Genomic DNA, 26,652 nt, shown 5'->3' on the forward strand with positions numbered 1-26,652 from the left:
TTCTTTAGCCCCTCTGAACATGCATGTGAGAACCACCAGCACTGGCCTCTACAGCCTCATTACCAGCAATGTGGACACAGCCACTTAAGATGTTGATCCGTAGATGAAAGGTTTTGCCAACTCACCGTATATTCGGTCTCTTAAGTTTGTGTGTTGTGTGCCTGTGATTCTCTTTGGTGGCCTCCAGTCCACGCAGCATTATCACAGCCAGCCCTTTGTTTTAAGTGAGCTGCCTGCCATGCTCCAGCTATGCGTTTGACACAGCCTCTTGTCTTTGTGTGGTCTGTGCTCCACCAAGATTTCTTCCAGAAGAAACTAGCACTGCTTGAATAACTGCAGGAAAATCATTCTGAGATAAGACTTGCTGCCTGGGATTTATCTGAAGCTGGTTATTTGTTGTCATCTCAGAATAGCTGATGCTCCATGAACTAGATGCCAGGAATCATGCTTAATGAGATAAAAGGATAAATGGGGTAAATGAGATAACTGTTGTTTCCAGACAGCCATAATGGTGGTGGTATTATCATTACTCCTGTTTTACAGTTAGAGTCATTTCATTTGACAGTGGAGGAATCAGACTCACAGTTGTAGTTCTTACCAGGCAACAACACTGGGATTCAAAGTCAGGTCTAACTGCAGAGCCACAACTCCTAGCCCCCCACTGTATACGGTCTTCTTATTCTTTGCCAAAATGAAACTTAGAATCTGGAACCTATCAGCTTCTTATCACTCAGCTTACTCTGCCCAACTGTGAATCATACATGAGACCACATTCCAGGCAGTCTTGGCTTAGAAAAAGGGCATTTATGGCCTATTCTACAGGAACACTTAAGACTGTTTTTGCTGCTGCCTAGCACTTTCTACCCTGTTCCGGTAGTTAGCCCACCACGTAACAGCTGTCAGTACTCTGACCATTTCACTGTAGGAGTCTCAGTGGGGGCTGCACTTTGGAATGGCATGGGGAGTTTTTAAAACAAGCCAGGTCCCCCACCCCCAGAGGTTTTGATTCAGTCATTCTGGGTGAGAGTCCAGGTATTATTCCTTTTTTAACAACTTTTTTGAGATGTACTTTATCATAAAATTCACCCATTTTAAGTGTTCATTTCAGTGACTTTAGTAAATTTACAGACTTGTGTAACCATCACCAGAATCCAATTTTAGAATTGTTTCATCACCCCAATAAGATTTATAGTTAGTCCCTGCTTCTACCCTTACATTCCAATAACCACCAATCTACTTTCTGCCTTTATAGACTTGCTTTTTCTGGCTATTTCATATGAATGGAATCATCTGTGTTATTTTGGAAGCCCCCAGGACTGTCATGTAGTTGTGGTTGAGAAACACTGTTTATCTCCTACATTTTTTTTTACTACTGTTTCCTGGGTTCAAAGTGGCTCCTACTGGGGCTTTTAGATAAGCTATAAGCGAAATGGGTCCTTATAAGCCGGATTGAGAACTTAATAATCATTTATAGCCTGTTTTCTATGGTAATATGCTTTCTAAAGTCCAAATGTGCCGATTTAGGAAGAAGCATTTGGAAGAGAACCTGCGCAACCCGTCTTGAGCTGCAAAGTGCCTCCCTGCCAGTGGCTGCAGCAGTCAGAGATGAGCTCCTGATGCTGTGTGACCTTGGCCTTGGCACTTCGCTGTAGATTTTCTTTTGGGTTTTGCAGCTCCTGACCCCTTGCACTGCCAGGGCAGCAAAGTGCCTTCCTACTCCCATGTACTCCCAGGTCTCAGCTCCACGTGCACTGTCCTCATTGTGATACTTTGCAAAATATTTCTCACATACTTTTTCTGCCTAAATAAATTTTGAAATCTCAAACTCAGCTGTCTCCAGGTCTACGCAAGTACTGAACACAACTGGGGAGGGAGGGACATGGAAATCCTTGTTCAACCATTAAGGGGAGTATGCTGGTGGCCTCTAAGTCTCCTTCTGACTTTGCCATGAGCAGGAATCGCTGGTGGAGCTTTGAGACTTAGCATGTGGTTACTGCAGGGCTAGCCAAACAGATGCCATTTCATGTGCATGGGGAAAGCCAACTGACCGATCAGAAGGCTGTAGGGATGAACTTTCAGGTGCAGGAAAATGATCAACTCAGGGCCGTGTATTCTAAAATGTAACAGAATATTATGGAGACTCGATTAAGATTAAGAGTTTTATTATTGTTTACAGTAAAAAATAATTGTTATTTAGAGAAGCTGTAAATATGTGGGGAACACTCCATCATTGGGGGAAATTATTCTGAACATAGAACTATTAGCTGTATTTTGCCCATATTATTACCAAAATACTTTCTATTGGCTCGTTTTCCCCTCTGATACATACTCTTATTTTTCCAGTGTTGTGCATGGGGATGATTTTTTTCTTTTCCTGTACTATCTCATTAAGGTTCTGTAAACTGTCTTAATACTTTTAAAACTACTTTGTGGAGTGTATAACAAATTGTATCATTTTTAAGTGTCAGAGCATCCTTTATTTTTAAAATCCAATTATGTGGATTTCACATTCCTTCCCAGAAATTTAAGACAACTAATCTAATGAGATAAAACAGGAAAAATTTACCCTGGCTCACTATGAAATCAAAGTGTGCCTCCCCACTGGGCAGCAAGACTCCAGTGGGTTTTGTAAACACTTGTGAGAGGAGATGACAGTGCTGCATGAAGTCTGGCTCCCAGCACAGTGAAATGCACCACTTAGCTGTGGCTCTGGCTACCATAATTTCACTGTGAATACAAATTCCTCTGCGTGAAGTAACCATGAGGTGCTGTTGCTCACATATATTGAGGTTCCTCAGTAGATTGGTCAGAGCTTAACTTGCTCATCAAGGACGTGCCTAGGTATTTTGAGGTAACCAGCATTTAAAATCAGTTTATTCTCTTCATGCCCCATTTCTTTTTTTAAAATTTATTCATTTATTTTTTAGCTTATTTATTTAAGTATAATTTGTTGATTATCCTGTTACAGTTGTCCCAGTTTTATTTCCCTTTGCTCCCCTCTGCCCTCCAGCAGTCCCACCCCCACTTAGTTCACGTCCATAGTTGTGCATTTAAGTTCTTTTGCTTCACCCTTTCCTATATTATTGTTAACATCCCCCTGTCTGTTTTGTTCCTACTAATTATGCTTCTTAATCCCTGCACCATTTCCCCCATTATCCTCCTTCCCCCTCCCAGCTGATAATCCTCCAAATGATATCCATGCCTATGATTCAGTTCCTGTTCTGGTTGTTTGCTTAGTTTGTTTTTGTTTTTTAGGTTCAGTTGTTCATAGTTGTGAGTTTGTTGTCATTTCAGTGTTCATAGTTTTGATCTTCTTTTTCTTAAATAAGTTCTTTTAACATTTCATGTAATAATGGCTTGGTGATGATGAACTCTTTTTGCTTTACCTTGTCTGGGAAGCACTTTATCTGTCTTTCCACTCTTAAATGATAGCTTTGCTGGATAGAGTAATCTTGGTTGTAGGTCCTTACTTTTCATCACATTGAATACTTCTTGCCAGTCCCTTCTTGCCTGCAAAGTTTCTTTTGAGAAATATGCTGATAGTCCTGTGGGAACTCTTTTGTAGGTAATTATCTGCTTTTCTCTTGCTGCTTTTAAGATTCTCTCTGTATCTGTAACCTTTGGCATTTTAATGATGATGTGTCTTGTTATGGTCCTCTTTGGATCCAACTTGTTTGGGACTCTCTGTACTTCCTGGACTTATATGTGTATTTCCTTCACCAAATTAGGGAAGTTTTCTTTCAATTATTTTTTCAAATAAGTTTTCAGTTTCTTGCCTTTTCTCTTCTCCTTCTAGCACCCCTATGATTCGGGTGATGGCATGCTTAAATTTGTCCCAGAGATTCCTAAGCCTCTCCTCATTTTTTTCAATTCTTGTTTCTTCTTTCTGTACTATTTGACTGTTTATTTCTTCTTTATGTTCCAGATCGTTAATTTGAACCCTCGTTTCCTTCCCTTCACCATTGATTTCATGTGGAGTTTCCTTTGTTTCCCTTATTCTAGACTTCACTTCTTCTCTTCTGCGTTTGCTATACTCAAGCATGTCTGTCAAGTCTGTGAGCATCATTATCACCAGTGTTTTGAACTCTGCATCTGTTAGGTTGGTTCCTTCCCTCGTCGCTTAGTTCTCCCATTGGAACCTTGATCTGCTCCCTTTTGGGCCATAGTTCTCTGTCATCTCAACTTGACAGGCTCCTGTGTTTGCCTCTGTGTCTTAGGAAGAGCTGTCGCTCCTGTTATGTTGTAAGGGGAAGAGCCTTAGGGATTCATCAGTACAGGGTGACCTGTTTCACCACGTTGTGGCGCTGTATATAGGGGAGGGGTCGGAGAGGGAACAATGCTGCCTGCCCAGCACTCGCCCCTTTTCCAGTCACCTCTCCCACTTCCGCACCGGACTGGCGCCCCTCTAGCTGCTGCCCTGGTCGTAGTTCCCAGAGTAGGTGGGTCTGGGGACGTTCTAGGACCATTGGGGCCTTTTAAACAAGTGGACTCTGCTGAGACCTGCAGTTTCTGCCTCCACCCCAACCCCCACTGGTCTGCACAGTCAGAAGCAATGAGGCTTAATTTTCCCCGATGCTGGGATCTTGAGCTTGGAGGTCTGGTGAGGAGCTGAGTATGCTCCCCAGGTGTCCCTCCTGATTTTTTAAAACGTGTGACTGCGCTTTCCCCTGGCCTGCCGCTGCTGCCACCACTGCCACCACCACACCGCGTTCTCTCCACCCTAGCTCCTTCCCTCCTACCTGTCTGCATGAGTATTTCTTCTTTATATCTTTGTTTGCTGGACTTCCGTGTAGTTTGTTTTCTGGAACTTCTGGTTGTTTCTAGTTTTGAGGTAGTTTTGTTCCTTCTTAGTTGTGAAGGGAGACACAGCGTGTCTGTCTACGCCTCCATCTTGGCTGGAAGTTTCAAACGTGTCTATTTCTTCTTTATGTCTTTGTTGGACTTCCATGCAGCTCAGTTTTCTAGAACTTCTGGTTGTCTCCTGTTTTGAAGTAGTTTTATTTCTAATTAGTTGTGGAGGGAGATGCAGCATGTCTGCCTATGCCTCTTATCTTGGATGGAACTCTTTTTCTTTTTTTTAGACTGGTATATTATGAATATGTACGTAAAAAAATAAAGAACTGTGGTCTGTGAATCTATAACCTACAGCACACAGCACTATGATTTTGGGAGCAATGAGGAGCTGTTGATGTATGTTTGATGTTAGTATTGGCCACATGTTTGCTCTCCTGGATGGGAGATGGCTGTACGGATTGAAAGGAGCAATTCAGTGGGGTCTTGAAAAGCCAGCCCCTCTCAGCTTCTGAATCACAGGTTGGGACAGTGCAGAAATCCTCTTTCAACACCATAAGAATTTGGAAGTGATTAAAAAGGATTGAAGTTTCATGGGAAACCGTACTCCACTTATACCTAAATCAGGGGTCAGCACGCTATGGCCAATGGACCAAATCTCACTGCAGCAGCTCAGAATTGTTTTTGCATTTCTAAATGGTTGGAAAACATCAAAAGAAGAATAATATTTTATGACATAAGAAAATTGCGTGAATTCAGATTTCAGTGTCCATAAATAAAGTTTAAAAAAAAAATTATTTGTTTTATTTTTATTTTTAGAGAGAGGGGAAAGGAGAAAGAGGGAGAGAAACATCACTGTGTGGTTGCCTCTCACTCGCGCCCCCAACTGGGGACCTGAAGTGCAACCTAGTAATATGCCCTGACTGGGAATCAAACCAGCGACACTCGGCTCGCAGGCCAATGCTCAATCCACTGAGCCACAGCAGCCAGGGCCATAAATAAAGTTTTTCGGAGCACAGCCAGTTCATTTATTTGTTGTCTATGACCACTCATTCTCTGCCAGCAGAGCTGAGTAGTGTGGCAGAGACCATATGGGCTGCAAGCCTGAGGTGTTTTTTATTTGGTCTTTCCAGAAAAGATCTGCTAATAATGCCTGACATAGGCAGTTGTATTTATGAGATCTTGTCCTGAAACCTGTTTATAAGTAGGGATCAGAAAGAAAACAATTGTTCTAATATTTCAGTGTTTTGGGGGCACATGGGTAGGTAGAAGTGGGTAGGTGGAGGAGAGATATAATTTCTTGATTTCTCTCTGTCACCAGCGTCACCAGCACTGGGCTGTACCTCCACATTTGGACTTATTATCAGAGTCAGCCACCCCCATTCATTTTGGCAGCTGCTTCTCAAACGTGAGGCAGAATGTCTAGCAAGAGGAATAACACTTCTAGACCAGCCTCACATACCAGGCCTGCCAGTGAGGTTTGCATCACACCTGTGAGAATCACTAGTGCAGACCTGGGATCAGCAGCCTTTTCCTGTAAGTGGCCAATAGTAAATACTTGGAGCTCTACAGGCCGTATGGTCTGTCACGGCAGCTGAACTCTTGAGATTGTAGCGTGAAAGCAGCCATAGACAGTACATAAACCAGTCAGCTTGGCTGTGCTCCAATAATACTTTATTTATGCACACTGAAGTTTGAATTTAATATACCATAATTTTCTGTGTCATAACATATTTATTTCTCTTGATTTTTTTCGACCATTTAGAAATAAAAATTATTCTTCACTGCTGGCCATAGAAAAATTGGTGGTGAGCTGGATTTGACCTTCAGGCCTGGTAATATGGTTTACTTTGTGTGTGTTTTGGATTAAAACAGATTAATTTGGAAAGGCAATATCACATTTTAATTTTAGTCATTGTGGATTTTGCTATGGAATGCAATTCTATGTATATATGACTGCTTTCCTGCCTAGTGTTATTGAATTTTTTTCTTGCTACTTGTTTTGAATCTAGAATGTTTTTTCAAACCTTTCTCTATCATTGTACAGCATTTACTTATTTATTCTTCGATGTATGTTTATTAAGCACCTACTGAGTGACAGGCTGTTGCTAAGCTAAGGTACTGGGGAAGAGTGATGGCTAAGGTAGACTTGGCCTCTGCGCCCGTGAAACTCTCTGGCTAATGGGGAGGAGGTCAGTGATGCTCTGCTCGGAAGATCACAGCATGCAGATGTGGACATGAGCATTTATTTCCTTGGCTTTCAGAATCCATGCTTTATAAAAAAATATATGTGTCCTGAATGCATAGTCAGTACTCTGGGAAACAAAATGGCAGTCCATAATAGTGGTGTTTGTCATTTTAGTGCAGTGGTGGCAGAAACTCCTCTAGAATTTAGTCTACAGTTAGGTATGGAAATTGTCAGACCAGCTGGAAATTTTCCTTTGACCCACTCCCCTAGTTTAAGCATTTTCTGATTGACTGCTTCAGATTGGGAATGTTTGCGTTTTCTCCTGGCCAGAGGAGTGGGCTGAGTGGTCCATCCTGTTAATCATGACTGCGAGGTTGGACATTACCACAGCTAGTCCAGGGAAAGGTGAATATATCAAGGCCAGCACAGCACTGCTCCTTAGGCTTTGAGAATTAATTATGAGGGAAAAATCTTACACTTTACCGAAAAGTGATAAATACATGAAAATCCTGCCTGAGGTAAACCTTGATTGAATGACTAGTGAAATTGCAGTGACTTGCATAGGAAAAAACAAAGCCCAGAGTAAAATGGCAAGTGGGAAGTGCCTTCCTGCTTGTATTGTTTTTCCAGTTACAGACAGGAAGCATTCAAGTGGAGTGTTTCCAAGCACAGAATATTGGACACAAAGAAGGCTCTGACAAAGCAGAAAAAAACTCATATACAAAATGTTTAGGTCTGTGAGTTAAAGGTCTGATTTAAAATCTATGTAGCAAGCATTATTTCTATTACTGGGTAACTGTCCGCCAATTTATTATTTTTGTCCGTAGGTGCCTTGACAAATTCAGTATATTGCTCCCCCCTTGCTTTATTGATGAATTTTAAAAAACTGATCAAAGACAACACATCTCAGTAAAAACCAGGTTTCTTTGGCTAATGTAAATGCCTTTTGAATGGGCACCTGGGTCAGTATTCTGAATAATGGCTGGACTTTCCTTAGGTAAGAATTCCACATCTCTAGTAAAGATGAATGCACACTCCAAAACAGTTTGGCATAAAAGGGCTGAGCCTTGGACCATGACAGTGATGAGGGGGTCTTTGGACCACATATTGGGGGAGTTGCGGATGGTAGTGGTTCCCTAAAATTAAGGTGGAGTTGGACAGGCCAATGGAGAAATCTTCGTGGGAGGGAATCACCCTGATTTGTATATTACATTCTGGAATCATAATTTGTCACTTAAAAGTAATCTTTCCTAGATGTTCCATATTCTTGGATTGGAAGAATTGGTATTGTTAAAATGTGCTATTCAAAGTGATCTATGGTTCCATATAGTTCTTATATTGAATTCCAGTGGCATTTTTCTTTTTCTTTTTTCTTTTTTTTGGCATTTTTCACATAAATAGAAAAACGATTTTAAAATTCATATGGAAACACAAAAGATACTGAATAACCGAATCAATCCTGAACAAGAAGAACAAGGCATCATACTTTCTGATTTCAAGCTATATTATGAAGCTATAATAATCAAAACAGTATATAGTATTGGCATAAAAACAGACACATAGACCAATGGGACAAAATAGAGAGCCCAGAAATAAATCTACACTTACATAGTCAACCAACCTTTGACAAGGGCACCAAGAACTCAATATGCAAGGATAATCTTCTTAAAATGGTGCTGGGAAAAATAGATATTCTCGTGCAAAAGAGTATAACTGAACTCCTGCATTATACACTCACAAAAATTAACTCAAAATGGATTAAAGGGTAAAACGTAAGACCTGAAACTGAAAAACTTCTAGAAGAAAACAGGGAAAAAGCTCTTTGAAATTGGTGTTGGCAGTGATTTAATGGATCTGACACCAAAAGCACTGGCAACCAAAGAAAAAATAAGCAGGTGGAACCACATCAAACTAAAAAGCTTAGCACAGCTAAGGAGTCAGTCAACAAAATGAAAAGGCAGCTTGTAGAGTGGGAGAAAATATTTGCAGACATATCTCTGATAAGGGGTTAATATTAAAAAAATATACAGAACGAACTTATACAAAGCATTAGCAAAGAAAAAAAACAGAAAAGAAAAACAACTTCCCCCCCAAAACAAAGAAAACACCTAAGTAACCCTACTGAAAAATGGGCAAAGGACCTAAGTACAGTCATGTGTTGCTTAACGACAGGGTACGTTCTGAGAAATTCATCATGCAAACATATTTACATAAAGTTAGATGGCATACCCTACTACACACCTAGGCTATATGGTATAGCCCTATTGCTCCTAGGCTACAAACCTGTTCAGCATGTTACTGTATGAATACTGTAGGGAATTGTAAGACAATAGTAAATATTTGTGTGTTTTAAAATATCTAAACGGGAAAGGTATAGTAAAAATGCAATATAAAAGATAAAATATAGTACACTTGTATAGGGCACTTACCATCAATGGCATTTGCAGGACTGGGTCAGTTCTTTACACCTTTATTCTATAAGCTATTTTCTGTTGATTAATAAACGTTCTGAAACAGTTTATTAATTAACATTTTTTGCTTAACTTTTTTTTTTTTCACTGTTTCAAATTTTTTTGTTAAAAACTATAATGCCAACACAGACATTAGCTTAGGCCTTCATAGGGTCACGATCACCAGTGTCACTGCTCTCCACCTCCATATCTTGCCCATTGGAAGCTCTTCAACAGTAATAACACAGGGAGCTGCCATCTTCTGTGATGACAAGCCCTGCTTCTGGAATACCTCCCAAAGGACCTGCCTGAGGCTCTTCATCAGGAGGTGTCACTCTTTTCAGAAATAGGTCCATTGTGGTGTGCTTGGTTTGTTTCTTTTTTTTTTTCATCATAGATTTTCTTGTCAGAAGATAATGGACTGAACATTTCTATTAATTAAAACCTTCCAGTGTTGGGGCCCATGTTTTTAAAACATTTTAAGGAGCTTGTTGAGGTCTTCAAAAGCTTCTGCTAAACACATCACTATTAATTTTTCTTCTGCAATTTCCTTTTCTTTTGCCTCTTCTTCAGCTGTGTTCATGTTCAGTTCCAATAATTTCTCATCAGTCAATTCCTCATGAACCACCTCTGGGAGATTTAAATTGTTTGCCATCTCAACCACAGTCTTGTTGATTTTTGCAATTTTTATGTCACTACATTAAGGCTACAACATCATGAGGGTGTAACAGAACCACTGGGCTGCTCCAATTGAATCAGAACCCATGGGCTGTTTAGTTAGGGACCCAATTGCCCTCCGCCAGAATTATAACTCTCAATAGCAGAGTTTATTGAAAAGAAAAAGAACTTGTTTATTTAACAGTTATATAGATTTAGATTATTTGTGGATTTCTGTCGTTAAGTCTTATGTTCTTTAAAACACCCACAAACACATAGTTCTGCCTCCCCCCTACCAAACCAGGCTAGTTTTAGAAAAGTTAGAAATACTGTTTCCCTACTTCATAGACACAGTTCAGCTTTACATAATGATAGAGGGATCAATCCAATGAAAGGATATAACCCTTGTAAATATTTATGCACCCTATATAGGAACATCTAAATATATAAAGCAAATAATGATGGACATAAAGAGAGAGATCGACAATAATATAGTTGTAAAGGGAATTTTAACACCCCATTAACATCAATAGATAGATCAAGGAAGCAGTGGCCTTAAATGACATACTAGACCAGATGGACTTAATTGCCATTTTCAGAGCATTTCATTCCAAATGCAGCAGAGTATACATTCTTTCCAAGTGCACATTGACCATTTTCCAGGATAGACCACATATCATGCGACAAAACAAGTCTCAATAAATTTAAGAAGTATGAAATGATATCAAGCATCTTTTTAAACCACAGTGGTTTGAAACTAGGAATCAATTACAACAACAACAATAAACCCCTGAGAACACACAAACACATGGAGGCTAAATAACATGTTACTAAACAATGAATGGGTTAACAATGAGATCAAGAACCAAATCAAAGACACCTTGAGACAAATTAAAATGAAAAAACAACCACCCCAAATCCATGGGACACAGCAAAAGAAGGGAAATTCATAGCAATATAGGCCTACCTCAAGAAACAAGAAAAATGTCAATAAACAATTTTACTGTACACCTGAAGGAACTAGAAGAACAAGAATAACAACGCCCAAAGTGAGCAGAAGCAAGGAAATAATAAAGATCCTAAGAGAAATAAACAAAATAGAGTTAAAACAACAACAACAACAATACTTACCTGTCAGGAGAGATACCATGATCATGAAGGTGGATTTTCCAGGGCGAGGCTTATCCATTGCACTTTGGATATACTGACCCCAAATGTGGGAAACTTAACAGCATAATTTGTGATAGTGGGGGACTGAGTTCTTGCTCTCTCCCTTGAGGTAAAAAGAAAAAAAAAACAACAGTACAAAAGATCAATGAAACCAAGAGCTGATTCTTGGAAAAGATAAACAAGATTGTTAAACTTTTATCCAGACTTCATCAAGAAAAAAAGAGAGAGGACCCAAATAAAATGTGAAATGAAAGAGAAGTAACAACTGTCACTACAGAAATACAAAGGATATAAGAATACAGTACAAACAACTATATTCCAACAAATTGGACAATCTGGAAGAAATTGGTAACTTTCTAGAAACATACAATCTTCCAAGACTTAATCAAGGAAAAACAGAAAATTTGAGCAGATTGATCACAACCAACAAAATTGAAGCAGTAATTTAAAAAATGTCCCAACAAGCAAAAATCCTCGGTTGGATGGCTACACAGGTGAATTTTACCAAATATTCAAACACCTATCCTTCTCAAACTGTTCCAAAAATTCGAGAGGAGAGAAGACTCCCAAGCTCACTCTACGATGCCAGCATTATCCGAATTCTAAAACCAGATAAAGATACTACAAAGAAATAAAATTATAGGCCAACACCCTTGATCAACATGATCATATTAACAGATGCAGGAAAAGCATTTGACAACATCCAGCACCCATTTATGGCAAAACTCTCAGCAAAGTAGGATTAGAGGAAACATACGTCAACATAATAAAGGCCATCTGTATACGACAGACCACAGCCAACATCATACTCAACAGAGAAAAACTAAAAGCATTTCCCTTAAGATCAGGCATGAGGCATGAGACAGGATGTCTACTTTCACCACTCCTTTAAAAAAAATTGATTTGAGAGAGAGAGAGAGGTAGGGGGCAGGATGGGTGGGTGGGAGGGGGAGAGAGAGGTATTTATTGTTCCACTTATTTATGCATTCATTAGTTGCTTCTTATATGTGTCCTGACGAGATTGAACCCACAACCTTGGTATATCAGAACAGCACTCCAACCAACTGAGCTACCTGGCCAGGGCACTTTCACCACTCATTCAACATAGTACTGGAAGTCCTAGAGCCACAGCAATCAGAAAAGAAGAAGACATAAAAGGCATCCAAATTGGAAAGGAAGAAGTAAAACTGGCATTACTTGCAGATGACATGATATTATCTATAGAGAACCCTAAAGATTCCACCAAAAAAACTACTAGAACTGATAAATGAATTCAGTGAAGTAGCAGGATACAAAATTGATATTCAGAAATCTGTTGCATTTTTATACACTAAAAATGAACTATTAGAAATTGAAACTAAGCCCTGGTTGGTGTGGCTCAGTGGGTTGAACACTAGCCTGCAAACCAAAGGGTCACCAGTTTGATTCCCAGTCAGGGCACATGCCTGAGTTGTGGGTCAGACCCCCAGTTGGGGGCATGCAAAAGGCAGCCACACATTGATGTTTCTCTCCCTCTCTTTCTCTCTCCTCTCCCCGCTCTAAAAATAAATAAATAAAATCTTAAAAAAAATTGAAACTAAGAAAACAATCCCATTTATAATTGCATTAAAAGCAACAACAACAACAACAACAACCAAGGGCCTGGCCAGGTGGCTCAGTTGGTTGGAGCATGGTCCTGTACTCCAAAAGGTTGCGTGTTTAATCCTCAGTCAGGGTACATACTTAGGTTGGGGGTTCAATCCCCAGCTGAGGCAGGTATGGGAGGAAACTGGTCAATGTTTCTCTCTCATGTTGATGTTTCTCTCTCTCTCTCCCTTCCTCTCGCTCTAAATCAATAAAGCGTATCCTTGGGTGAGGATTTAAAAATACCTAGGAATAAATTTAACCAAGGAGGTAAAAGACTTGTACTCAGAAAATTATAAGACACTGAAGAAAGAAGTTCAAGAAGATACAAATAAATGGAAGCACATATCATGCTCATTGATAGGAAGCATTAACATTCATTAAAATGTCCATACTACCCAAAGCAATCTATAGATTCAATGCAATTCCTATCAAAATACTAATAGCATTTCTCACAGAATTAGAACAAATAATTTGAAAATTTATATGGGACCACAGAAGATCCTGAAAAGACGTAGGAATCTTGAGAAAGAAGAACAAAGTCAAAGGTATCATGCGACCAGATATCAAACTATACTACTATAGTCATCAAAACATCATGGTACTGGCATAAAAACAGACACCAAGATCAATGAAACAGAATAGAGAGCCCAGAAACACATCTATATGGTCAATTAATATATGACAGAGGAGGCAAGAACATAGAAGGGGGTAAAGACACTCTATTCAATAAATGGTGTTGGGCCCTGGTTGGTGTGGCTCAATGGATTGAGTGCTGGCCTGTGAACTGAAAGGTTGCTGGTTTGATTCCCAATCAGGGCACATTCCTGGGTTGTGGGCCAGGTCCCCAGTTAGGGGTGTGCGAAAGGCCACCAATAGATGTTTCTCTCACATATCGATGTTTTTTTCTCTCTCTCTCCCTCCCTTCTCCTCTCTCTGAAAAATAGTAAATTAATAAAATCTTTAAAAAAAATAAATGGTGTTGGGAAAATTAGACAGATACATTAAAAAAAACAAAACAAAACACCGAAACTAGACCACTTTCTGATACCATATAAGAGAATGAACTCAAAATGGATTAAAGACTTAGATGTAAGATCTAAGATCATAAAACTCCTGGAAGAAAACATAGACAGTTAACCCTTTGACATTGCTCTTAGTAATTTTTTTTAAATGTCTCCTTGGGCAAGGGAAACAAAAGAAAAATATAAATGGGACAACATCCAACTAAAAAGTTTTTGCATAGCAGAGGAAACCATCAACAAAATGAAGAGACAACCTGCTGAATGGGGGAAGATATTGGCCAATTATACATCTGATTAGGGATTAATATCTAAAATACATAAAGAATTTGTACAACAAGCTGAAAAACAACCCCCCAAACCAATCAAATTAAAAAATGGGCAGAGGAACTGAATGGACACTTCTCCAAAAAGAACATGGTCAATAAACATATGAAAAGATGCTCAATGTCATTAATCATCAGAGAAATATAAATTAAAATCACAATGAGATATCACCTAACACCTCTTAGAAAGGCTATCTTCAGTAAATCAACAAACAACAAGTGTTGGCAAAGATGTGGAGAAGAGGGAACCCTTGTGCTCTATTGGTGGGAATGCAGATTGGTTGCAGCCACCATGGAAAACAGTATGGAGGTTCCTCAAAAAATTAAAAATGAAACTTCTGGGTATATATCTGAAGAAACCCAAAACACTAATTCAAGAGAATGATGTATCTCTACGTTCATTGCTGTGCTATTTATAATAGCCAAGAAATGGGAGCAAACTAAAGTTCCCATTAATAGACAAGTAGATTAAGAAGTTTGGTACATATACACAATGGAATATTACTAGGCCATAAAAAAGAATGAAATCTTACCATCTGCAACAGTGTGGATGGACCTAGAGGTGTGGATGGACCTAGAGGTTATTATTCTAAGTGAAATAGTCAGAAAAAGAAAAGTAAATACCATGTGATTTCACTTATATGCGGACACTAAAGAGCAAAATAAACAAACACACAAAATAGAAACAAACTCATGACCCAGAGATCAGACTGATGGTTGCCAGAGGGGGCGGGCCTTGGAGAGTTGGGTGACAAAAAGGAAGGGCCTAAAAAGTACAAATTGGAAGTCACAAAATAGTCATGGGGCTATAAAGTACAGCATAGGGAATATAGTCAATAATATTATAATAACTACATATGGTGCCAGGTGGGTACTTGAAATATTGGGGTGGGGGGAGACCACTTTGTAGTGTATGATTGATTGTCTAACCACTCTGCTGTACACCTGCAATTAGTACAAAATAATATTGAATGTAAACTTTAATTAAAAAATGAAAAAAGAAAATGCCAGACAAAACAGATCATATTTAATTTGTACTCCCACCAGCTGTGTTTGAGAGTTCCAGTTGTTCCACATTCATGCCAACATTTGTCATTGTCAGTCCTTTTAAATTTAGTCATTCTGGGGGGTGCATAGTGGTATTTCACCACGGATTTGATTTGCCTTTCCCTAATGAGTGATGACGATGTTGGGCACATTTCTATGTGCGGATTGGTCATTCACACGTTTTCTTTTGCGAAATGTCTGTTCAAATCATTGACCTGTGTTTTAAAAACAGCTTGCTGAGATATTAGCATACCATACAACTCACCCATTTTAAGTGTATAATTTGCTCTGACTGATGTAGCTCAGTGGATTGAGTGCAGGCCCATGAGCAAGAAAGTCACAGGTTCAATTCTTTGTCAGGACATGCGCCGGGGTTGTGGATGAGGTCCCCAGGAGGGCGTGTGTGAAAGGCAACCGATCGATGTTTCTCTTCTGCCCTTCCCCTCTCTCTAAAAATAAATTTTAAAAAATTAAAAACTGTACAATTCAATGTTTGTCAGTATATTCACAGAGAAGACCCTCCTTTAATCTGAATTATCAAACACTGAATATCTTTGGGATTTAACATTTGCTTCAGACTTGATAATGCTTCTTAATGAAGACACTCTAAAATTACAAGGAAAAATAGCACTTACATACAAAACATGTAATGCATTACCATTATATTAACAACTAATGTTATACGAATCACAGATAACATGTTTTATACATTTCCTGAGCTATCAGAGTTAAAACAAGAAGTGAACTCTTCATGCCCACGCACGTCTGCAGTGGTATCTTTTGAGCTCAAATTATTGTTCTCAATGCAAGCACAAAGGAAATTTCCACATTTTAAAATCCATTTAACTGTGCAGTTGAGAAGCTCCCGCTTAACTCTCAATCGGAAGTGATTAATCCTGTTATTAAAGCCCAACCAGTGAATTTTTTTAAATTCCAGAGTTTGAATTTTTCATTTCTAAAATTTCCTGTTTTGTTCTTTAAAAAAATATTTTCCTACATCTCCATTGATGAGAGCCTATTTTCCTTGACCTCGTTGGATATAGTTGCAATAGCCTATTTAAAATCCCTGTCTGATAATTCTAATAACTGACTGACTCAACTTAGCATTGGACTCAGTTGATCCTTTATCCTTAAGGATGGGTCACAATTTCCTGCCTTTTCCTATGCTGAATATTTTTGAATTTCCTCATGAAATTGTGACTATTACATTGTATAGACATTGAATTGTTATATTCCTGTGAAGACTAGTTCTTCTTTTGTTTTGGTGGGCCGTGAACCTGACTAGACTATAACTGGATTCTGCCACTCCTGAGGTGGGCAGAGGTCAAACTCGGCCCATTTTACATCTTTGGCTGAGGTGTTTCCAGTATGCCCCGCACACACATTATTCAGGGGTCAGCAGGAGACTCAGGTAGAGTCTGAGCACTCACATTACTGTGGCCACGCCTCTGGCTGTCTCCAGGGCAAAGTCACACACACAAAGAGATAACCACTCCATGCTGGCATCTTTCCCCAGATATCAATTCCCCTCCAAGATCTGACTTTTCTTCACTCCACAGGACCCTTGGGGAGTGGGGTTTTCACATTTTGTGCAGAACTTTACAGTTGTTGTCTGTGGACAGGACTTTTTATTTTTATTTTATTTTATTTTATTTTTAAGTATGTATTTTATTGATTATGTTGTTACAGTAGTCCCAATTTTTTTCCCTTTGCTCCCCTCCACCCAGTAACCCCCTCCCTCAAGCAACCCCACCACCCCTCCTTAGTTCATGTCTATGGCTCATGCATGTAAGTTCTTTGACTTCACCCTTTCCTATATTAGTAACTTCCCCCTGTCTATTTTGTACCAACCAATTATGCTTCTTAATCCTTGCACCACTTCCCAACTTCTCCCCCATTCCCCCACCCAGCTGATAACCCTCCAAATGATCCCCATACCTATGATTCTGTTCCTGTTCTGGTTTACTTAGCTGGATTTGTTTTTATTTTTTTAGGTTCAGTTGTTGATAGTTGTGAATTTGTTGTCATTTTAATGTTCGTAATTTTGATCTTCTTTTTCTTAAATAAGTCCCTTTGACATTTCATATAATAATGGCTTGGTGATGATGAACTCCTTCAGCTTTACCTTGTCTGGGAAGCACTTTATCTGCCCTTCCATTCCAAATGATAGCTTTGCTGGATAAAATAATCTTGGTTGTAGGTTCTTGCTTTTCAACACATTGAATACTTCTTGCCAGTCCCTTCTTGCCTGCAAAGTTTCTTTTGAGAAATCAGCTGGTAGTCTTATAGGCACTCCTTTGAAAGTAATGCTCTGCTTTTCTCTTGCTGCTTTTAAGATTCTCTATTTTGAACCTTTGGCATTTAATGATGATGTGTCTTGGTGTGGTCGTTTTTGGGTCTAGTTTGTTTGGTACTCTCTGTGCTTCCTGGACTTGTATGTTTATTTCTTTCAACAAATTTGGGAAGTTTTCCTTCATTATTTTTTCACATAAGCTTTCAGTTTCTTGCTCTTCCTCTTCTCCTTCTGGCACCCCTATGATTCAGATGTTGGCACGTTTAAAGTTGCCCCAGAGGTTCCTAAGCCTCTCCTCATGTTTTTCAATTCTTGTTTCCTCATTCTGTACTGGTTGACTGTTGTTTTCCTCCTTATGTTCCAAATCATTGATTTGAACCCCAGTTTCTTTCCCTTCACCATTGGTTTTGTGTGGATTTTCCTTTGTTTCATTTAGCATAGCCTTCATTTCTTACCTTATGCGTTTGCCGTACTTAAGCATATCTGTCAAGCCTGTGAGCATCTTTATCACCAGTATTTTGAACTCTGAGTCTGTTAGGTTGGCTATCTCCTCATCACTTAGTTCTCCCACTGGAACCTTGATCCATTCCTCGTTTTGGGCCATACTTCTCTATCTCCTCATCTTGACAGGCTCCTGTGTTTGTTTGCCTCTGTGTCTTAGGTAGAGCTGTTGCACCTGTTATGTTGTAAGGGGCAGAGCCTTAGGTATTCTGTTAGTACAGGGTGACCTATTTCACCACGTTGTGGCACTTTGTGTGGGGGAGGGGTCTGAGAGGCAATAATGCCACTTGCTGAAGCCCTCGCCTCTTTTCCAAGCACTTCTCCCACTTTGTATGGGACTGGACCCTCTCTAGTTGTTACCCTGGCTGTCGTTCCCAGAGTGGTGGATCTGCAGACGTTCTAGGACTTTGGGGGCTCCTTAAACAAGTGGACTCTGCTGAGATACCGGCTGTTTCTTCCTCCATTCCAACCCGCACTGGTCTGCACAGTCAGAAGCAATGAGACTTTAGTTTCCCTGGTGCTTGGACTGTAAGCTGCGTGGTCTGGTCTGGTGCTGGGAGCATTCCCTAGGGGTCCCTCCTGACTTTAAAATATGTGACTGTGCTTTCCGGCAGCCTTCCACTGCCGCTGCCGCCACTGCCGCTGCCACCAGTGCTTTTGCCACCACACCACGTCCTCTCCACCCCGACTCTGCCCCTCCTACCTGTCTGGATGAATATTTCTTCTTTATATCTTTGTTGGACTTCCATGCAGTTTGATTTTCTGGAAGTTCTGGTTGTTTCTAGTTTTGAGGTAGTTGATATTCCTTCTTAGTTGTGGAGGGAGACGCAGTGTGTGTCTACGCCGCCATCTTGGCCAGTAGTCCTCAAAGAAATATCTATCTGCACTCCTGTGTTCATTGCAGGTTTATTCACAATATAACCAGGATGTGAAATTGAACTATCATTGTATGAATGAAAAAAGATGTAATACATACACATAGTGTAGTGCTTGCTATTCAGCCTTAATAAAGAAGGAAATACTGTCATTTGCAACAACATAGATGAAATTGGAGGACATTATATTTAGTGAGATTAGCTAGACACAGAAAAAAACTATATGGTCTCACGAATACATGGAATCTAAAAAAAAAAAAAGAAAAAATTGAACTCATAGAAACAGATTAGAGTGATAATTGCCAGGGGCTAGGGGATGGGGGAAATGGGAAGATGTTGGTCAAAGGTTACAGGTGTTCAGTTAGAGGATGAGTAAGTTCTGGGATCGAGTGTACAGCATGGTGACTGCATTTGATCATACTGTATTACATACCAGAAATTTACTAAGAGTAGATCTTAAGCATTTTTACGACAATTGTAACAAAAGCGGTAACTATAGGAGGTGATGAATGAGTTCATTAATCCAATTGCGATAATCATTTCCTGTGTAAATGAAATTATCACATTGTGTACTTTAAATATATCCAGTTTTGTTTGTTGATTATACTTCAGTAAAGCTGGGAGAAAAAGTAATCTTTCCTGGTTATAGGTAATTTTAAATAATTTCGGTAAACCCTAAAACCTGGTTAAGAAGATGCATGAGATCTCTTTCTAAATTTAATTTTATCAATGTAATGTACAAAGTGTTCACAAAGGCAGGAAAGCCAGTGTAAACTGTCTTTTGAATATGTTCACATTTTCACATATGTTCCATATATTTTGCAGCTTTCAGATACATTTTCAGGTAAAAGGCCTCTAAATTTAAAGCACAGGGTCTGGTTGTTAATTTGTAAATAGGAAAGTAAATATACTGATTTGCCTTGTGTTTTGGATACTCTGAGGTATGTGCTCTGCTGTATGTTGTGTAGATTGCTCTGCTGTATGTTGTGTAGATTGGCAGTTGGACACAGTGCTTTAGAATTAGAGTTATGCTTCACTTGAAGTTATGCATCAGTTACAATGATCAAGCCTGCTACTTGAAAATGAAACTAACATAATATTTTTAAAAATTTGAAACTATATTCATGTAGTTAAAAAAAAAAAAATCATAAAGGCTTATCACAAAGTAGAGTTGATTCCCTCCCCATATACCCAACTCTCCCAGTTGAGAGTTCCCCAGCTAAAGAGGCAGCTCCTTTTAAATTTAGCTGTTTATTCTGGCATTTACTCATATTTATATTTATAAATATGTGTAAATTGCTACCCTTTGAGTTATTAAGTTTAGGTATAATTTATTGACCTCTTATGATAAATGAGGGTTTAGGGCTCTTGTATAACCTTCATCTCTGCTTCTGCTTTATCTTGCCCAATACAGTTATATTACAGTTTTTGGATACATTACTGTTTGGCATTTGCATTGTATTATCATATCTAGTCAATTATTTGAAGGTGATCATAGTAGTGTTTGTGATTATCTTTCTGATGGGCTTTGTGTTTCTTTCTGAAGTTAACATTTGCTTTGTTTTTATATTTGCTTTTTTGTGTGTGGCTATCGTAGTGCTGTGCTCATAAATGTTTTAACATCTGAATCCCCTCCCACCTCCTCAAAGCCCTGGTTTGTATTGTTTGCACTTGTCTGTATTGCATTTTATTTTTTATTTCAAATTACCAATGTGAAGTCACCGAACAAGGAACTAGGAAAAGATGCACACAAGTGGTTCCCTGAGCCAGCTGCTGCATACCATTAAGCAATTGCTAATTGCCCACATTGGGATTTTAATATAAGTTTGCCTCTTCTTCTGTTAGTTTTAAAATAATTTCATTTCATTAGAGGACATATTTGCTCTGAATCTTTTCTTTTGAACTTATGAATACAGCTGACCCTGGAACAACATGGGTTTGAACTGCATGGATCTATTTATACAGGAATTTTTTTCAATAAATACTGTAAAATGTATTTTCTTCATGATTTTCTTAATAACATTTTCTTTATCTTTATTGTAAGAATATAGTATATAATACATATCACATACAAAATATGTGTTATGGACTGTTTATGTTATTGGTAAGGTCAACAGTAGGCTATTAGTAGTTAAGTTTTGAGAGAGTGAAAAGTTACATGTGGATTTTTGACCACACAAGGATTTGGTGCTCCTAACCCCTGCGTTGTTCGAGTCAACTGTATTTTAATAAGAGTTGGGACTTTCCTTTGTGTATACTTACACTCACAGAAGAAAGAGGTTTCAGAGTTCTGTCAAGGTGTACAAGGCCCTGTTCAGATCTCTGGGTCTTGGCCAGAGAAGACAAAGTAAAAGTTCTGCAGCCCACAGTGGTGTTTTGCTAGAGGCAGGGAGAAACTGTTGGGGAGTTGGGTGGACATTGGGAAGCTATGCTGGTCTTGTACCAGATCCACCCTTCTTAGGTCGACTGTCGGAGTTCTTTTTGATGCCAGTTGCTTGAGCTCACAGTCAACTGGAGCCCTGCTCCACTTCCCTAACTGGCATGACTACCTATATTTGGCACTTCAGCAGTGCCTGGCCCCTGTGTGCCAAGTGAGCGCTGGGCTGGCATATTTTGGCCTGTTGCTTGCAGGACTTGTTCAGAGAGCTGCAAGTTGGCTTCTTTGGAAGCTGGAAGCTGATCTGCAGGCTCTTCTCCTCTCAACCTGGGAGATATTTGAGTTAGATCAGAGTTCTGGTTTCATGCAGAAACCAGTAAGTGAGCCACTCCTGTGGGCATCCAAATTAACTGGGGCACTGCTGTGACAACTGGTATTGGAGTTCTCTGTGGCATTGCCCAGGTTCTACTTGACATGCTGGCACCCAAGCGTGGGCTGCAGGCATGCACCCCCATACTGCTGACAGCTGGTGCTGATCTGAGCACAGCAGTGTTTAGAGGTAATTTTAGGGGGTTCCATTCACGTTCTGGCCAAATGGCTTTTCCTTCTCTTGCATTAGTTAATGGACAAGATCTGCAGCCTTCCATTGTGCAATATATCTTATAAAAAGGGCTCAGAGTTTCTGGTTCATTGATGGTGTTCCCTCCCCCACCCTCTCACCCCCCATTGTTGAGGGCTACAACAGACTTTTTCTTTTCTCTTAGAAATGCCCTTGTTTATTTCCATGGGAATTTGGTAGGGTTGTTAAATGACTTGGCTTAAATCACTGTTTGAGTCAGAAGCCCAAATGGCACTTTGATTGTAGTGATTCTGGGTGTTGTGTATATATATAGCAACATGCTGCCCTTTTGAGCTGCAGAGAAAAGTCTTCTTACAAAGTGATCGTGGTCAGCAAGCTGGGGTGCCAGCAAAGTCTTTGCTGGTTATGGCACCATGTTGCTTTTCCGTAAGGTGCGTGTCACTAACAGTAGTTCTAAAGCATAGATGAGGGCAAGTTGTGAAAATAACTTTTAAGTTAAGATAAGGAGAAATCTAAAGGAGGGAGCACTAATTGTTACTATTGTGTATCATTGAATAATGCTTCTGGATTTGTGGCAGACTTGTTTCAATAAGGCTATGAAACTTGGAACTGAAAATTTTAAGAATTGAAGTTTAAGCTTCTCTAGAGTAGTCTGTCTCAGTATGAACTCTGGGCAGGGTGGAGCTTGCTAAAGAAGGAAGCATCTTGCTCCAAAACCCACGGAGTTAGACTCTCCTGAGGTGAGTTTTGGGTTGTTATTCTCTGTAAACTTTTGTTTTTGGCTTTGCTAAAATGTAAAAATTGATAGAATTTCTCCTCTTGTTACATTCACTTCTGCCTGTTCTGTTTTAAACTCCGGGATAATAATTATTAATTGCCCTGACTTTTCACCTCTGGATCTCTAACTCTGAACTTTTCATTATTCCTACAGAGCCGAGAAAACAGAAGTCCTCAGTGAAGATCTGTTACAGGTAACAAAATTAAGTCTTTTTTTAAATGTTGTGTTTAAAGGCATGTTTAAAAAAAATCCATAGGTCAGCCCTGAAGCTTACGTTGTTGCTGTTTTTTTAACCTGAAACAGAATAAAGCTGAGTAGCATGGTTTGAGCAGGCAAGAACAGCCTTTGAGCTGCATGGTGTTAAAAAGGGCATCCGAAACTTTGGTGTCATGTTATGAAGTTCAGGTGGGGCTAGTCCCGCTTTCAAGCCCCAGGTGTTGGAGTGGGGGCAGGGAGGTGCCTGGTAGGCCTGTCCCAGTCCTGGCACTGGCCTGGTCATGGACCCTGGGCAGGCTGAGAGCCTCTAGTTTGCTGCTGTGATGGTGCTTTTGATGGGACAGGCCCTGCCAGCTGCAGCAGAGGCTTCATTACTTTAACCTCGAGTGTTGACTTCTTGTTCCTACTTATAGTCTTGTTCCCTGACTCTGGGCTGAGTTGGGTCTGGAGGAACTCAGGGTCTCAGTGACAGTGGTTAGATGTGACAGAACCACTATAAGGCAATAGGGTGACCTCAAGGCATTAGCTCAAACTTTCTTTTTTGTAGGAAAGGGTGTTTCCTGCTGGGGACCTCAGCCAGGGTCACTCTACTCCATCTCTCAACAGGTTTCCCTAAATTTTAGGATAAGGGTTTCTCCCAGAAGTCTCTGGACCCTTGATACACATCAGTTCGCCCTACTGCACCCCATTCCCACCCACACCAGATACTTCAGGAAGGATAGAACCTTTTTGGAATGGAGGTTTCTATTGAGCCTCCTCACCTGTCTCCTTGCCTCTTATTTTCATAACCTGCAGCAGGTGTGCTCCAGTGAGTCCCCAAGGACCAAAAACCTGCTCTCAGGTGGCTTTCTGCTCTTCGTGTGGAGTGAAGGACTGTAATTTTTTAAAATGCTGCTTTCACCATATCACACCATAACATCTTAAAATTATGACAGCCATCTATCTGCAAGTAGAATATTTTATGAACACTTTATTTTTTCTTTTTTGGAGGACTAGAAATTTTTGTTAAGGATTAGAAGCCCCCCCCCAAAAAAATTTTTTTTTTAAATTAAAGAACCATATTCTTAATATTTCCTCACTACTATTTTTCATATATTTCAAACTCATTTTCAGACATTCAGAAATATTGTTTGGTCCAGGTAAGCTTTAACTACACTCAGTTTTCACATTAGTCTTCTGCTGCCCTCATCCCCCATCAGTGATAAACATCACCTCATTTAATCCTTGAAGCCCTCAAATGAGGCCAGAGGGCTGCGTTCTCATGGAACCCTGGCAGTAGCCATCTGTTCTTGTCCCTTTGCCCAAACATTGGCTGTCGCCTGAAGAGTTTGCCAGTTTCTAGGAACTCCTTATTCTGTGACACATACTTACTCGATGTCTGCCATAATTGCTACAGATATTTTCCTGATTTCTGTTTGTTTTTTTTTAAGTGTATTGGAAAGTAGTAGTTTAAAAGTGTAGAGTCTGGTGCCCAACCACCTGGATCGAACTCCAGGTTTACCCTGACTAGTTTTGTGGCCTCAGGGGTTGACTTAATGTCCCTGTGCCTCAGTTTCCAATTTCCTACAAGGCACGTAATAGTTGTATCCCCCTGTAGGGTTGTTGGTGGGGTTAATGAGTTAAACATGGAAAGCACTAAGAATGGAACCTGGTTTGTGGTCAGTGCTAAATGACGATCTCTTGTTTTATTTCCACTCTTGCAAGCCACAGAAACAATTTGCTTTTGGTGTGAAACTTCTCTTAACTTACTCTGTGTTCTCCTGTATCAGTGATTTTCAACCTTTTTCATCTCATGGCACACTTAAACTAATTACTAAAATTCTGTAGCACACCAAAAAATATATTTTTTTGCCACTCTGACAAAAAAAAAATAGGTATAATTTTGATTCATTCACACTGGACAGCTATAGTGGTGTTTGCTGTTGCTACTTTTTTATTTGATAGTCTAAGAGAAAAGAGATCACTGCCCCCAGCTAAATAGTCAGATTTTAAAAATTCTTGTGGCACACCTATTGAAAATTGCTCTCCCACATCCTTTCTTGGATCTCTTTGAGAGCAGTTTGAGATGCTGTCTTTTTATTTAGGGCAACTGTGATTCCCAGGTGGGCAGGAACCACCATTTATTTACTATTGTTTTTCTAATATCTTGCACAGGGACTCAGTAGATATGTGTCCTTTCAGCAGATAGTAAGTGAACACCCTCCATTCATTGCCAGACGGCATTCCAGGCTCCCAGAATCAGTCAGTGAACTGACAGACCAAGGCCTTTGTCCCTAGAGGCTTTTCATACTAGTGGAAATTGGAATCAAAATGAAAGGGAGTTTTTTCGTTTTTTTCCCCCCATGCTTTTATGGCAAATGAAGAGAGTATTTATCTTCTAACGTTTTAAAATCTGGCCATTGTAAGATTTGGGGACGCTGATGTGGCATCTGCTCCTAAGTATGAATGTGCCTGCCAGAAGGGGCCCTGTGATCTGCCAGTCTTGCACCTGGACTAAAGCTGCTACTGCCATCAGGACCTTAGAGAAGGAGGCACAAAACTATCTCATTGGGTAAAATGTTTCGGGGTAAAAATGTGTTCTTCTTTGAATTTGTTGATTTTTCTTTAAAATAGAAAGCATCCCTGAGGGCCTGCTCTCATTCTTAATGAGTCATCAGAATACACATTTTTGGCATTCCTTCCTATAAAAAGCAGCTCTTTTTGCCATAAACAGCCATATCCCAGCAGTAATATTTTGGGAAGCTAATCGTGATGCAGGGGTCCTCTAAGTCAGTGTTTCTTACTGTGGCTGCCATTCTACTTTAAAGGTTTATTAAAAAAACAACAACAACAAAAAACTTACCCCCAGCCCAATAAGGAATAATTTTGAAAACACTGGTCTCGAGGTTAAATTGTGGACCATTTATTTTGTTTTTCTGCCTAATGTACTGTGTGTTAAAGACTGCACTCTCATGTGCAGGAGAGAGCTTCTGAGTGCCCTGGGATTTTCCCTCCCTGCAGTGGGCCTAGATCTGGGCCCAGGATGTTCCTTTGCACCTCTGTAGGTTGGACCTGGCACATTCCTGGTGCTGTGGTAAGTTACTTCACTACCACTGCTCTTTCTGATAGCAAGTTTTAGGTGGGACTGTCCCCTCTCTCTGCAAATAGATTCAGCCTCTAAGGGACCTAAAACCCTCAGCATAAAGGAGGTCAGTGGTGCTCAACCAGGGGTGATTTTGCTCTCTGAGGGATTATTTGATGTTGTCTGGAGACAGTTTTGATTGTCACAACTGGTGGCATGGAGTGCTCTTTGCATCCAGTGAGTAGAGACTAGAGGTGATGCCAAACATACTGTAGTGCACAGGACAGTTGCCCACAACCCACAGCTATCCAGTCCCAGATGTGAGTAGTGAGAACCCCTGATGTCAGTGAACAGAAACCATTTGCATTTATACCCAGGAGCCAACAGATTTGACTGCAGAATGCTTTTGCTGCCTAATGCAGGCACCATATAAGGAAGAGACTGAAAACTCAGCCTCTGCAAATGGCTCTTTTGTCTCTGTTTTGTCAGATCGAACGGCGCCTGGACGCAGTGCGGTCAATGTGCCACCACTCTCACAAGCGCCTGACAGCATGCTTCCAGGGCCAGCATGGTACAGATGCTGAGAGGAGACATGTGAGTATCAGATGTGACCCCCAGTCGGAGCTCTTGTGTCTTTGAGGGCCTTTTCTTCTTTGATTGTCTGAATTTCCTCAAGCAGCATCAGCAGATGCACCTG

General features: G+C 40.0%; 1 protein-coding gene and 1 pseudogene across 7 annotated transcripts in view; both read left to right on the top strand.

Moving 5' to 3' along the window:
• ARHGAP17 (Rho GTPase activating protein 17) overlaps positions 1-26,652 on the top strand; it is a 104,474-nt gene that overhangs the window by 32,141 nt on the left and 45,681 nt on the right. For 6 of the 7 annotated variants that reach the window (XM_090277717.1, XM_090277723.1, XM_090277720.1 and 3 more), the window contains exons 2-3: positions 22,832-22,871; positions 26,445-26,549. In XM_090277717.1, coding sequence (XP_090133843.1) covers positions 22,832-22,871; positions 26,445-26,549 — 145 coding nt within the window. Of the gene's footprint in view, positions 1-22,831; positions 22,872-26,444; positions 26,550-26,652 lie in introns of those variants that run through there. The other variant, XM_090277722.1, reaches the window with a different exon arrangement.
• LOC150009747 (U1 spliceosomal RNA) lies at positions 11,210-11,363 on the top strand (annotated as a pseudogene).

The sequence above is a fragment of the Furipterus horrens genome, unplaced genomic scaffold (assembly GCF_987537825.1).
Source record: "Furipterus horrens unplaced genomic scaffold, mFurHor1.1.pri manual_scaffold_5, whole genome shotgun sequence".
NCBI classification, from domain to species: domain Eukaryota; kingdom Metazoa; phylum Chordata; class Mammalia; order Chiroptera; family Furipteridae; genus Furipterus; species Furipterus horrens.